The 14,819-nt window shown below is 48.5% G+C and overlaps 1 protein-coding gene across 5 annotated transcripts in view; it reads right to left on the minus strand.

Moving 5' to 3' along the window:
• Nucleotides 1-14,819, minus strand: part of ERI3 (ERI1 exoribonuclease family member 3) — a 127,035-nt gene that overhangs the window by 85,618 nt on the left and 26,598 nt on the right. For 4 of the 5 annotated variants that reach the window (XM_058552205.1, XM_058552201.1, XM_058552200.1 and 1 more), the window contains exons 4-5: nucleotides 8,458-8,574; nucleotides 2,106-2,165 (exon numbers count right to left, since the gene is read on the minus strand). In XM_058552205.1, coding sequence (XP_058408188.1) covers nucleotides 2,106-2,165; nucleotides 8,458-8,574 — 177 coding nt within the window. The remainder of the gene's footprint in view (nucleotides 1-2,105; nucleotides 2,166-8,457; nucleotides 8,575-14,819) is intronic. The other variant, XM_058552203.1, reaches the window with a different exon arrangement.

Consider the following 14,819-nt stretch of genomic DNA (forward strand, 5'->3'; position numbering starts at 1 on the left):
CCCAATACTCACTGAGGTCCTTGGAAGCTCAGGGCCCAGGCCATTCACTCATGCAGCAGATATTTAGTGAGCATCTTCTATCACAGGCCTGTCCAGGAAGTGATTCTACATTTGGAGTCAGGCCTGTCTTTTTCCTTCCCTTCTCTGCTTGAACGGATGAAGAGTTGGAGGAACTACCAAGACAACCCCCAATCAGATGGGCCAGCCCTCCCAGCTACCGAAGGTCTAGAGGAGCCCAGCCTGAGCCCTACGTAGAACAAGTGAGACAGGCAGGTATCTAGCCAGCTGCCTGCTCAGGACCTTGGTTAGGATAAGAAGTTAGCTCTTTAGCTCTATAACCAACTCAGGGCTAATGGACAAAGCAGAGCCCAGTCTGGTCTCCTTGTCCTGCCAGAGACTCCCTATTCAGGCCAATTCCAGGAATCTTTCCTCTTCAGCCACAAAGTATGCTGAAGTAGCAGAAAGCAGCTTCCTGGGTGAGACTCAGAATCCTCTGAGCATCCTGCTCCAGGGCTGGCCTGGGGTCAGCAGGAAGAAGTCTCCTGAAGACCATATCTCCTCCTCAATTGGCACCACTGACCAAAAAACCCATAACCTCACAGCCTTGGTTTTGTGCTGGCCCAGAGCAGTGTTTTCCTCTTAGGATCCCAGCCGGCGACATTCCAGGGAAAAGCTGCCTGTCCTCTGGCCTCCCTCAGGGGCCAGGCCCTGGCTAGGAATGCTGGCTAGGACACAGGGAAGGCTGGATCTCCTCTTTCTCCTTGAGTCTGGTCCTATAGGGAGCAGTCCAGGCTGAGGAGCCCACTGTCATAGGAGTGAATCTCCCCTCAAAAAAAGAGGGTCAGTGGGGCTGGGAGACACTTCAGCGCTCATCTTCTCTTCTCCCAGTCTACTGCAGGCACCCCAACCCCGACCCAACATGGTCAGAGCCTGGCCAGGCATAGAGCCTGGGCTCGCACATTCCTGGGGACAGGGAGCACACTCTGCAGCAGGGTGAGCCTAAACCTGCCCTCTGGCCCTGGCTCTATCCTGAGGAGCCCCAGCAAATTCAGTCTGCATTTCTCTCCCGGCTGGGACAGGCCCTCTTGGCTAAATAAAGAGCTCTTCTTCCCTCTCCCTGCCACCGCCCTACTTCCTTTAGGTTGACTGCCTCCGATGCGTATGTGCCCTTCCCTCCCCACCCCATCTGCTTTCTCCTGTGCTTTGATGGAGCTGGGCTTTGGGTTCATTGGTCTTAAAAATAAATAAAGCACCTCAGGAGATCCACAGGATTTTTCTCTTCTCCCCTCCTCCTAGAGAGAAGGAAGTGGGAGGGGGACCTTCTCCCTCTCTGAAACCATCCCCCCGCCCACCCAGAGGGGGCTGGGAGACAAGCTGAGGCCAAGCACTGCCCTTCTTTATTCCCTCAAGCAGGAGCACAAGAAGCAGCATCTTAACCTTTTCCAGCTCCCCCGAGGAGAACATCCTAGAAGTGTGGTCTCTGCCAAGGGTTCTAAAGCCTTTAATTCGATTTCCCTCACAGAGGCAATTGTTGTAATTATTCTGATTAGGAATCATTACCCAGTGCAGCCTCTGCACCCCTGACAGGCACAATGCATCCAGCGGCAAGCTGTGGTGGGGCAGGCGGGCGCAGCCGCACCTCCTGAAGGAGCTGACAGCAAACAAAAGCCATCGATGGGGAGTTCTGGGGGAGTTAATGAAGTGCTCACACGCCACAAGAAGCCAACACTGAAGCTAAACAAAAACACCTCCAGTCCCCGGGGCCAGTCCCGCAGCGCCACAGGCTCAGCTCCCTACTCCCTCACCCGCCCAGTGCAGGCTGCCCTAAGCCAGCAGCACAGGGCCATGGGCCAGGAGGGCTGGGGGCCCTCCACCTGACTCCTGGCAGCACTCGGACATCTTGTCAGTAACCCTGACGGGAACAGCTGGAGATGACAGATCAATGGTTCAATACTCTCAACAGCATGTCACTGATGTGACAGCAAATGTTATTCTAATCAAGCCATAATCATAGTCAAATTACACAACTACATTCTCAGGAGGGGAGGGAGAGAAAGAGAGCAGGAAGGGGTCAGAGGTCAGGAATTAAAGGTCACTCAACCTACCTCCAGCACTTGCTGCAGGCTTGGCTGACCATCCACCATGGCTTGAATAATCCCAGTGAGCTGAAAGGAAAGAGAAATTGCAGATGGGTGGACAACCAGGGCGCAGGGACTCAAAGCTGGCCTGGATCCTTTCCTTTCTGTTTTTCTCCTTCCATGTAAAAGATGCTGACCTGCACTGCTCTAGGCTCAGAACCTGACAGAAGCCTTGGGAATCAAGTCCCAGGACACAGTGTGAACCTCCCCCACAACCTCCTGCCTCGAGATGGGGACACACATACATGCTAACCATGGGTGTTTCTCATACCTGTTTCAGCTTTCACTTTGCAAAAAAAAAAAGAAAAGATTTTCTGTGTCTTTTGTATTCAGTAGACTCAATAACTCCCCACAAGTTACAGTCTAAAGTAAATTCACCTCCAAGCTTCACAGAAATTCCTGTAGAACTTGGGGAATGCTCATACTGGACAGGCACACTTGGTTTCAAATCCACCCCTTCTCTGGGCCTCAACGTCCAGCATTTCCTCTCCAACATCAGTAAAGGGCTGCGGGGGCCCCACAGGAATCCACGCTGCACACCTGGGCCCTCAATACCAACGAGCCAAGCAGGAAACAGGCACCTTTAACTGATGGGGAAACTCAGACAAAAAGGCCTAATACACAAACCTGGTCTAGAGGATTTCTGGCTCACAGGCCTATGCTCCCCACAGGTCAGGCCCACCTTAATTAAACAAGCTTGCTGCTCTGCTTGGCTTTGTTTTGAAGTGAAAATATCCCTCAAGCACAGACCAGACAGACTGCCTCAAGGATCTGAGGCAGGAGGCCCCCATCCACAGACCCGGACCCAGCTGGAAACCACCCCAGCCAACACGCCCCTGGCTGCTCCCAGAGAGAGGAGCACCTCAGGCTTGCTCAGAAACTTCTTTCCTTCTTTTTTTTTTAAGTGTTGGGGGGGGATTAAACTCCAATTAAACTATAATTACCTTTAATGAATACCAAATACCCAACTCACAGAAACCGCTGGCTCTAAGAGGGAAGGTTATTTTCTCATAGCGACTTACAAGGAATGGTAATACACACCTTTTAGGGAAGAAATTTTCATTTTAAGAACGCTGAGCTCCTCTAGGTGGGTTTCTGTAGTTCATCAAGTCATTATTAGGTGGTATTTTAAGGAAGTGTAAGGACACAGCCACTCTATTTTATATTCCAGAAACTGTTTTTATATTAATCTGTATTTTAATTGGGTAACAGCTGCTGCCTACAGACTTCCCATGGTCTAAAAGGAAAATAAATTAGAAAGATTAACTACACTGTTGTTTTGCAAGGCTTTAACCCACAGCATGCCCACCCAGCTGGCACCTCCACACCCTTTCCTTGCTTGGGAGACCAAATAACTGCCCAGCAGAGGGAGGGCCTGAGCCAAAGAAAGGAAAAGATGGTGCACTGAGGGCAGGGGGTGTGGGGATGGGCAAGAGCCCAGGTCAGCAGCTTTAATCTTGGAGTGCTAAGACTCCTCCTTTTATTTAGTCAGCAACCATTCATGGGCCCTGTTCTAGGAACTAGGGATCCAGCAGTGAAGAAAAACATGAAAACCCTCCCCTCACGGAATCCATGTTCTTCTTGGCAGCCCCCTCCTACGCCCAGCCCAGCTAGCACCCAGAGCCTGTACACCTTCCAGAGCCACACACCGAATGGGCAGTTGCCCTGTGTTTTGTCTCAGGCACGTAGGGACCAGAGTCCAGGGTAGGCCTGCTGCCAACTCCAGGTCCAACATCCAGATGACTGACCACCGTTTATGCACCTTTCTGGCTTGGCTTCTCTCTTGCTTAGTATCTTCCAGGGCCAAGCCACACCATTATGCTGGGGCTGGGGCTTAGGGTCAGGACTATCCTGGAAAACCCACAGCCACTCTTACTTCTTGGAGAGCTCCAGGGTCTGCGTGCCAGTCTTGTGTCTGCTCTGAGTTTCCTGGGGCAAGGTTAGGTCTACTCCTTTGCTTGGCTCCCACCAAGGGTCACTCAGATAAGCTGAACACCAAAGGGCTTCCAGAAAGTCTCACTCACACACACCAATGGCACCCTTGCCAAGAACCCTCCCTCCTTGGAGACGGGACCAAGGTCAGCATCTGTATACCCCGCCAGTACCTGCTCTGGGCCCCAGGAAAATCACGGATGTGGGGAGAGAAAATCAGTACACCAAAAAAGAAAACAGGAGCGTTGCTCTGCAAGATTTCTCATTACAGACTAGGCCTGCCTCTTTCCTCCTGGGCTCCAGGATCCTGGGGCTTTTTCACACTCCGCTCCAGTAGTCAGCAAACCTAGGATCATCAGCCTGGGAGGAGGAGCCTACTGAGCTCAGTTCCCTCTCTCCATGCTTCTCAGACCATCTGTGGTCCAGCAAGACACAGCTTACAGCTGAGTTCCAAAGGACCTGAACTCAACATCCAGAGTCACAGGGGCTTGAGCTATGGATTCATCTAGAGGCATCCTTCCAGGAGGAGACCTCACTCTCCTGTCTTAATCCCTGCAAGGATGGACCACTTCTTATCAGCTCTGCCAAGGCACTGAGTGAAGAGGAGGTGAAATTAAGAAAGTTAGTTCCTGTACCTGATACTGACGACCTGTAAGATACCTGTAAGACTGATACCAGAAGCTGTGAGGGAGAGAGACAATTTAATAAAATAAATAGTGGGAAGTGCTACCTTAGGCATAACTTAAATCCTTCATGCTGCAGTTTAAGCCCATTCCCACTTGGGTTAATATATGTTTGTAAAATGCTTTCACATCCTCACAATGAAAGGTACTAGAGCAAAGCCAAGTATTATTAAGCTGAGAAGCAGGGCTCACAGGCTAAACAGAGCTCAGAGACCTTAACCTCTTAAAGCAGGGGAGGTGAGAGGAAGAATTAATGTGTGCTCTGCGGCTCCTTTCACTGAGGGATTACAGATTAACTCCCGCTTCTCCAGACTCGGAAACCACTAGGCGAGGGGCTTTTGACCCTGACTGATAACGTGGCTGGTTCCTGAGATCCCCTACCCACACACGGGCTTTGTCTAGGAACGAGCTGGCCTCATCACAAACACCAGCAACTACAGGAAGCAGCCCAGGACACCCAGTGCCAACAGCTTGTCAGCAGCTAGTGCTTTCTCCTTTCACCGTTTACCTCCAACACAATCGTATTCTGACACCAAGACAGTTTGTTGATTACATAAGCACTTGTTTCTGGTGTGCCATCTGATAATCACACCTAGTCTTTCTCCTCAGACAAAGAGACCAATAAATCTCACCCATTATAAGTACAGGTGCAAGACAAAGCCCTTTACCGGCATTTAGCAAAATGGGTATTTTTTTCTAGTGTTTTCACAATAATGACAACAACAAAAAAGACTGCACACAGTCAGGGCCTGTGCAGCAGCCCAGCTGCTAGAAACAGAGATCTGAGAGGTTGGAGCAGATCCTAGAGGTGGTAGGCAAAGAGCTTGGGAAGGTATGAAACACACCCCATCCTATCTCTGTCAGAACCATGTCTCCAGACAGACTCTCAACCGGAACTAAGAAAGGACCTCAAAAAGGCTAATACCACGTTCATTACACAGAGCAGAGAGAGTGTCTATATGTGGGCTACAGACTCACTCCAGGCAGACTCCCTCTTCCTGCTGCTCAGCACTGAGCCTCTCTCCCCACATAAGCATGTGCTTATGTGTGTCATGTGTGTATGTGCATGCACACGTGCATGCACATACACACACACAGGCTAGGGTTCTTAAGAACTTCTTGTGCACAAAAGAAAATCCTACAAGAGGAGCTGCTTAGGCACAACTGGAAGGTGTGGTTGTTCCCTACACTTACTAATGAGAGATTCCCTCTGGCTAGAATGACCTCCAAATCTACCCTCAAAGGTAGCTACTGCCAGGTTGGATGAGGTCTCAGAACAATGGCCCCCATCCTGTGTCCACGCCTCTCTCTGCATTACAGTTCCATCTGGCACGGATACAGGGCATTATTTAGATGATCTGAGACTTTCCAAAGAAGACTTTACTTACTCAAAAGAGCAAGTCAGCAGTACAGTTACTCTGGGGGGAGGCAAGGTGTGGTTGAATAACTCTTTGACAATATTCATTCATTTAAGGAACATGTATTATGTGTTTACTTGGTACCAGGCCCTAATGATGGGACAGAGATGGATTGGGTCTAGTTTTTGTCCTCAAGGAACTCACAGTCTACTGGGGAGACAGATAAATAATTACAGTATAATGTGTCTGATTGGTGCTATGTTGGGGTGAACACAACCCAGCCTGGGGCTCAGGGAAGGCTTCCCAGAGAAGGTGACCCTGAGCAGAGTCCTGGAGGACAAGTAGGGGCCAGGGGGAGGAGAGTGGGAGCAGTGTACAGGCAGAAGAACCATCATGTGACTTTTGGGTAAGGAAAGTGAGGCGGAGATGAAGCAGGGAGACGTGAGTCTGGACAAAAAGGCAGGGACCAGGTCAAGGAGAGTTTGGAGCTCTGGAAGCCTGAGACAAAATGGTAGACTCAGTGCCTGCAGCACAGCCACATGTCGCATCTTCACTTTTAGAGCAGGCTTCATAATAAGCGTGTTCATGCCCAACACCACCATGCCTACTACCGTCCAAATTATGCATGTATGTCCTCGGGTGAAACTTTCTAAAAAAAAAAAGTAAACATAGCTTTCATCATAGTCTCACAATCCCTCCTCCCCTCCCCCCTCAAAAGCAGCAGCAGCAGCAGCCCTACTCTGAAAAAGATCCCTTTTCCCAACACTCCCGAGCATCCACTCCTGCCCAGGGCCGAGCTCCCACAGTGCTCTGTTCCATCGCTAAATAGGTCACAACCTTTCCAAAATTTGGGCCTGCCTGTCTATGCCAGGCAGCAGAGCAGGAGCTGGAGCCCCCAAGGGAGAGTGCGCACAGGAAGAGAAGGACGAGAGGACACTACACTTTCAGGCCAGCGGAGGGCTCAGGTGACTGGCTGGTTTAAGGAAAGTCTTCCCTTCCCATAAGGAAGAGGACTTCGTCATCGTTAAAATGGTGATTTTTCAAAAGGGGCAAAAAGGACAGATTAGTGCCCACTGGTGGTATAGGTAATTCCCAGAGGAAAGGGGGTAAAAAAACAGTAAACCCCAGAGGGAGCAAGAACCTCAACATTATTCGTTGGAACAACAGAAGGCTTGAGAGACAGGACACCTTGGCAGACGGAGGTGTGTAACAATAAACGCCCACGAGGGTCAGGCAGCAAACACTGGCACCAAGCCCAGAAGCGACCCTTGGGACCTCATATCTGGGCTACGTCAGCCTCAGAGGCCACTGAGCCACCTCCCCCCCAACCCCCCGCAAAGAGCAGGCAGGCCCTTCTCCAGCCTTCCTCCACACCAAGATTGTTTTGGGATTACTCAAGAACTTCTTCCATTCTGTTTCACTCATATGTAGACAGTAGGTCTCTAAACGAAGGCACAAAGTCTCTAATGTACTCCTGACTCAAATTCTTAAAAGATTCCAGAAACACTCATGTTTTCCCATCACCTCTGCTATCACACATGCTTGACCCATGTTCCACCACAACCTGTGGCCACCAGAGAGTGCATAACACAACACTTCACAGGGGAAAGCAGCCACAGAAGGCTTCTCCTTACAGTCTTGAGAGCCAGAACTCTTCAGGGGTACCTCCTCTCTGCAAATGGCTCTTTTGAGCAAGCATCAAGATCTCTGTTAGTCCCAGTCTCACAATCTGTAAAATGGGGCCCATACTAATCTACTGGTGAGGTGACCGAGTACAGTACCAGCCTAGGATAAGGACATTTCAGCCTTGTCCAGGCTGTCCTTGTACCCCACTTGGACTGCCCTTCTCTTTCCTCTGTGATAGAGCTGTGCTTCCCACAAACTCAACTGATGCCTCACACACAGGACCACTTTGCTCAAGGACTGAAAAACATCATCAGAAAGCTAAGATAAGCCTGAATAACTTCTCCTTCCAAGAAGCTGAAACCTCCACCCCTTGCCAAGAGGCCTTATGCAAAATGGAACTGAAAAGAGGCTGAACCTCAGAAGCACCTTCCTCCTCCTGGATAACAAGTGCCTGGTCACCAGGAAGGACAGGGATGACAAGAAAGGGAAAATATTGGAGAAGCTGGGACAGATTGTGCCACCGCTCTCCCTGGGTCCCCAGTGACCACAGTGGTCCAAGTGGAGTGGCAGACTTTATAAAAAGCCACCTGCTGGGTCTAATGTACACCTGCCTTAACTGCTTTTAAGACCTAGGCTTTCCCTAAGCAGCCTGTATAGAGCACCAATGATACAAAAGCTCCTGTCCCAGCAGCACTTGCTGCCCAGCCCCAGGGCCCTTACCTCTGTACAGAAGGGAGTAAGCTGTGGATGGACTACGGGCTGGACATACATGTGAAAGGTAGACTCAATCTCCATGGTCCGGCCATTTAGCTTCAGGATGGGGAACTCGATGATTTCCTGGAACGGCAAAGATATAGAAAAGGAGGAATAAGTTTTCTTAACTAACCATTTCAAATAACTCAGAGTCAAGACTGAGGGAGTGTTTTGGACTCCTTAGCTCCTGCCAGGCCAAACCCAAGACTGAGGGAGATGTTGCCAGCTCAATTACAATCCTAACCCTCCCACTGTTAATATCCTCACAGGTTCTAGGGACTGGACACACACCCCATGGCCATTATCTCTGGAAAGGGGAAGGAAGACAGTAGTACAATCTACCCCACTTTCCCCAACTGGGTCTCTAACAGAGGCCAGCTCACTTGAGCCCCTAGAAGTAGGCCCCCTTCCCCTTGCCCAGGTCCTTGCCCTGGAACGGGCCTGGATCCATATAGACAACCAGCCATCAGATCAATGCACAGATTTTTGCATATCTGTGTTTAGACAGAGCCAACGAGTTTCTTCATTAGTTTTTATAACAACAACAAAAAAGATAAATAATAAATAAAGGCAAAGGGGATACTAAAGAGAAGGAGAAAACTGAGTAAGAGTAATTAGAGCTAGTGCCTCCCACCTTTCTCTCAGGCAGTACGCCCTCCCTACAGCCTGCTCCCCCCACCCCGCACCCACTTAGCCAGCCCTTCCCAGTCCACTGGAACGTAATGGAAGGGAAGGAGGAGGAGTGACAATTTGTTTGGTGTCTCTAAGATTAATTTGTCTCCGTTATTTAATAGAGATGCACAGCACCGAGGTCCTGGTGTGCAGGCAGGCTTGCAGAGGGCTGGCTGTGCAGCATGCCTCATACATCGCTCCTGGGAAGGGAGGAACGCACCAGAGGGGGGAGAGGGCAAGAGAGAGCACACGTACACCAGAAAGAAGAGGGAAAGCAAGGAGAGAGAATAAAAAAAATTATTGCTTTTTAATATTCAAAAACAGTTCGCAAAATTTAATCAAAGCAGAGGAAAAGCTAACATTTTTACCACTTTGACATTTTTATTAGCGCTTTCATAAATTTTTAAAACATGAATGGAATTAGTTTACAACACAAAAAAAAACTGCCCTGAAAACATCTGGAAGAGACAAATAGGAAATAATAAAAAAAATAAATAAAAGCAAAGTCCTCCAAGTAAAATTAGCATGTGGAAAAGGCCTCCACCACAGAGAGAGAAAGGAGGCTTTGCCCACTCAGTGGCCCCAACAGCCAGCTCCAGTGGCATTTCTACCCCAGGTCCCTATTCTGGAGAGGATCTTCCAGTATGACTAAAGTAAGGCAAACTGGATCTCTCCAGGGACAGCCAGCCTGGCGAGGCAACACAGGTGCCATTGACACCTGACAGCACTCAGGAAACGGACGAGTGGGAAGGCAGCAGGAGAAATGGCCAATCTCTTTGACAGCCCAGCGCTGCCAGGTGTTCTCCCCACCAAACATACCCACTCTAGTGGGCCTGTTTTCAAAGCATCTTTATCTAACACATTACAGCAGGACTGAAGACCAAATCAAGACAGTCAGATTTCATGACAGAGCAATTCAAAGGTTCTGGTTGCCTGGTCCCCCTGGGCTGATCCCCACAGATGCAGAAGCTGACAGGAGCCCCCAGAAGTAGGGGGAAATGGAGAGGAAGGCTGAGGCAGAGGGGAGACGGAGAAGAGGCCCAGGCGGCTGCTCCCCTACTAGGTGACACCTCTCCTCCCAATGCAAAGAGAGGTGGGGACTTATTCCCCAATTCCCTGGGCCTCTCGTTCCCCACAGAGCACTATAAAGCAGGACAGGCAGAGGAGAGTTTTGCTCTGACAAAACTGAGGCACATACACACACAAAATACACGTTAGCCCCCTGAAAAATCGGAGATTCAAGATTTCCAAGAGCAAACTCTGAGGCGGGGCTCCTCTGAGTCAGGCTCATCTGACTCCTGAATTTCTGCATATCCTCTCTCTCCCACTAAGTGGGAGAAACACTTCCCCAACAGAAAGAGCTCCATGGCCTGGTGAGTTTGGCTGCCCTGGTGTCTAAGGAAACAAATACAGCCAGCTCCTCACTAACAATGTTAGCTGGGCCCACAATGAAATTTAACCTGTGACACAACTGTACTTTTCATTTAAACTTTCATTTGGAGAGAAGCAGTGTTTGGAGACCTGCAGTTTGTCCTGCTAATAAAGACAAGTGTTGGGACCTTTAAGGATGCCATTCATCTCTGGCTTTTATTAAATTCAATTTTCTTAAGCCCACGATACATTATGAAATTAGGAGTTGACATTCCTCTGGAAACAAAAGTATCTATCAAACATAAATAGAAAAAACCCCTCTATTACCAAGAATTTATGGCTTAAAGTTGATCTCTTTTCACTTTTTTACAAGCACATGGTTTGTTTTAGATATGTGAAATGTTATTATAGATCTAGAATCTCATTAGTATTTATTGTAAAATAGTAAGCGCTTCAGCTCCCGCTCTGACCGGCGCTGAGTCAGCATCCCCAGTAGTTCTCTTAAAACTTGGCCTCGGGGTTTGCCCACCGAAGCCCAGTCTTCACAACTTTCCTGCTGCTGGCTTCCTCACCCTTAGGGCAATGGAGCCAACCTAAGTTCTCACACTCAGTACTATCCTCCCAGAGCGGAGGGACATGCCAGTCTCAGCTCCACACAAAAAGAAGGGTAGACCCCTGAAGGGCCTGGGGGCCAGGAACCCAAGGCCCGGGACACAGTAGACCGGATCTATTGTCAACATACCTCTCCAATGTTGCTAGCCTATCAGCCAGGCCTTCTCTCCAAGACCAAGAAATAGGACTTTCCAAGGCCAATGTCAGAACAAGACTCGGCAGGGGCCCTTCCTCAGCCCTATCAGCAGCTGTTCTAACAATGACCTTGCACACCGGCATATTCATTGGAGCCACTGAGGATGCAAAAGAGGAGCTTCTGATAGAAGACCCTCTAGGGAGTCAGAACAGAAAGGACCTCACCTAGGTACTTCTTACTTTCCCATATTGCCCAGCCCAGCCCAGAACTGCAAAATACTGGCCCCCACAGCCCATTCATGGGAGAGGCACCCCAATCTGTACCAAGTTGGCACGACTCTGTAGCCAGTGCACCTGGGGTATGCCAAACACTTCAACAGTTATCAGCTGATGATGATCAGAGAGGTAACCTCAACGCGATAGGTTGATCACATTAATTCCAACCCAAGAGCTTGTGAAGATGTGCCTAAGTGCCAGCTTCTGGGGCTAGTTGCTCAGATAATGAAACTGTTATTTCCACCCCTCCTCCTTTTCCCTCCCTCAATTTCATCATTCCCCCGGGAAGAAGTTTTTTTTAGGAACAGTTGAGTGTCTGCTTGTGTAAAGGTAAACACCAGGAAGAAAAGAAGAACCAGTTTGTATTTACCAGCCCTCTTTCCCAACCCTAATAATAGTTTTCCAATTCCTTACTTTTGTACGATATTTGCATTCAACTAAACTACCTGAGCACCTAATGTGTGCAGGACATCGTACAGGTGGTGGAGTGGGATTTAGAGATAAGATGTAATCTCTGCTTTGGAGAAGTGCACAGACTAGTGAGCAGAAAAGAGACGTGAACAAATAATAAACTATGACAAATATCTCAGTGGAGGGACATACCGAGTGTTATGCTTTTCAGTTTACAGTGTGCTTTCAAATATTTTCTTATCTTACCCTTATTAATCCCGGAAGATAGGTCATATCATCATCATCAGGTCATAAACCAATATTATTAAGCACCTACTGTTTACCAGGCAGGGGCTGGGTGTGGAACAGGGACAAAAACGAGAGGTGGCTCCTCTCTCTGAGGTGCTTAGAGTCGGAGCAATGGATAGAGAGGAGCTGGCCCCAACACCCTCGGACACACATGCAAAATGGAATCATTTCATTCCTTCCATTTATTGTTTACTATGTGGCAGACACTCTGCTAAATGCTCAACACGAATGATCTCATTGAATCCTAACAACTCATGAGGTGGGAATCATTATTATCCCTATTTTACAGATAAACTAAGGCCCAAAAAGAAGTTGTCACTTGCTCCAGGTTATACTGCTAGTAAGCGACAGAGCTGGGATTCCAAACGGAGAAAATGAGACTTAAAGATAGTAAGACCAGTAGCTTTCAAAATCTGAGGGGTCAAGAGAGATCTGATTCTTTTAGTCTGAAAGGCTATCTTTAGGGAGCTCAGTCTACTATCTCCTAGGAAGAGAGGCTGCTCTCAAGTTACAAGAGCAATGAATGCGGACTAACCAGCCAGAAAGTCCTGGAGGTTTGCTACTGAAAAGCCTCTACTACGGCTGCAGTGACACAGATGGCGCTACGCTCTGAGCTCGGGGCGGGCGGGAACCATGAGCCTTCAGTTTGCATCTCCAGCACCCAGGCTCCATTTTAGCATGCACACCTCACTCTCAACTTTTGGTTGAGGGCTGATAAATGGCAAGATAGAGGCCAAGCACATGGCTCTAACAGAAACACTCTGCTTTCACAGAGCTCTCCACAGGACCAGAGAGGTGACGTGATCTACCTAAAGTGACAGCCATGATTCAAACCGAGACATATAACTCCAAAGCACTTTCTACCAGATCCCCTGCCTGTCATCCCTAAGTGGTCTCTCATCCTCCCTCAACTGCTACAAACCACCAATGTCCTAGTTTTCCGTTTGTCCAGACCAAGAGTTTCCTGGAACACAGGACTTCCAGTGCTAAAATTGGGACAGTTGGTCACCCTACACCATCCATAAGCTACCTGCACCACTAGGGTGTCTAACGGTAGGGCATCATAAACTTGAAAAGCTGGTCTGCTGATGGTAGATGGGAATTGGCCACAACTTGACAATTAAGGACAAAAGCCTCAGAACTTGGATTTTTCAAAGTATCCATGGTTCCAAACCTACTGTATCTGCTGTCTCCTTCAATAAAGTGCCAGCTGCAAATCGTGTTTTGTTTTGTTTTGTTTTTTTGAGGAAGATCAGCCCTGAGCTAACATCTGCCAATCCTCCTCTTTTTGCCGAGGAAGACTGGTCCTGGGCTAACATCCGTGCCCATCTTCCTCCACTTTATATGGGACGCTGCCACAGCATGGCTTGACAAGCGGTACATCGGTGCGCACCCAGGATCCGAACTGGCGAACCCCGGGCCGCCGTGGAGCGGGCGCACTTAACCGCTTGCGCCACCAGGCCGGCCCCAATCTTTTTTTTTTTTAATGGGAAGGAAGACAGATAAAAAAAGAAGCACAAGTAGGGGTGGGCCCAGTGGCGTAACGGTTAAGTTCACACTCTCTGCTTTGGCGGCCCAGGGTTCGCAGGTTCGGATCCCGGGTGCAGACCTACTCATTGCTTATCAAGCCATGCCGTGGCGGCGTCCCATATAAAGTAGAGGAAGATGGGCACAGATGTTAGCCCAGGGCCAATCTTCCTCAGCAAAAAAGAGGAGGATTGGCAACAGATGTTAGCTCAGGGCTAATCTTCCTCAAAACAAAAAAGAAGCACAGGTAAATATTTTTATACCTTTTTAAGTGAGTAGAGGTTTAAGCCGGAGCAAAGGTTTTAAACACAGCTGCTTTCTAATTGCTCACCTAGGAATCCCAGAGATTTTCCTGATAAACTGAGGACAAAACCGCAAGAGGATTTCAAATGAAATTTCACACCCACAATCAGTAGATTACAAGAAATAAATGCGTGGGTTGCTTTCAGGTATTCAAACTCCCTTCAACTCAAGTGTCTCCAGTGATAAGATTATATTTGAAGATAGAACAACAACAACAAAAGGATTTTAAGCAGAAGGGACTTAGGTTAGACTGTTAGAATTTCTTGACAATGGGATAGAGGGTTTAATAGTGTAGCATTCTTACAGATCTTTCTTCCAAAGCACAGATTCTCCTTTGCCTGAGCTGATGGTTCTATGGTCCTGTCTGAAATAACGGAACAAGCAGATCATTTTTCATGGTTTCCCCCTCTTAACCCAGGAACTAGCATTCTCTCAATTTAGAAATGGTAATAACTAATCTATCTCTTCCCTCCACCCTGTGAAGAAAATTCCAAAAAATGTGTGCCCCTGCAAATAAAGGTTTGATAAAATCCAAAAGCAACATCAATACACCACAAGGTAGAAAAAGAAGTACCTGGCAAAAACATGTGTTTTATCCAAATACTTGGTTTTTGGATAAAAGTCCCACGCAAAGGCGGGCCCTTTCTCCAAGGGATTAAGGAGCCTCCTGGCCACAGGTAAGAGAGGAGGTTGAGAGGGAGAAGCGAGGGCTGCACTGGGCAACGAACGGGGCA

The sequence above is a fragment of the Diceros bicornis genome, chromosome 13 (assembly GCF_020826845.1).
Source record: "Diceros bicornis minor isolate mBicDic1 chromosome 13, mDicBic1.mat.cur, whole genome shotgun sequence".
Taxonomy (NCBI): Eukaryota; Metazoa; Chordata; class Mammalia; order Perissodactyla; family Rhinocerotidae; genus Diceros; species Diceros bicornis.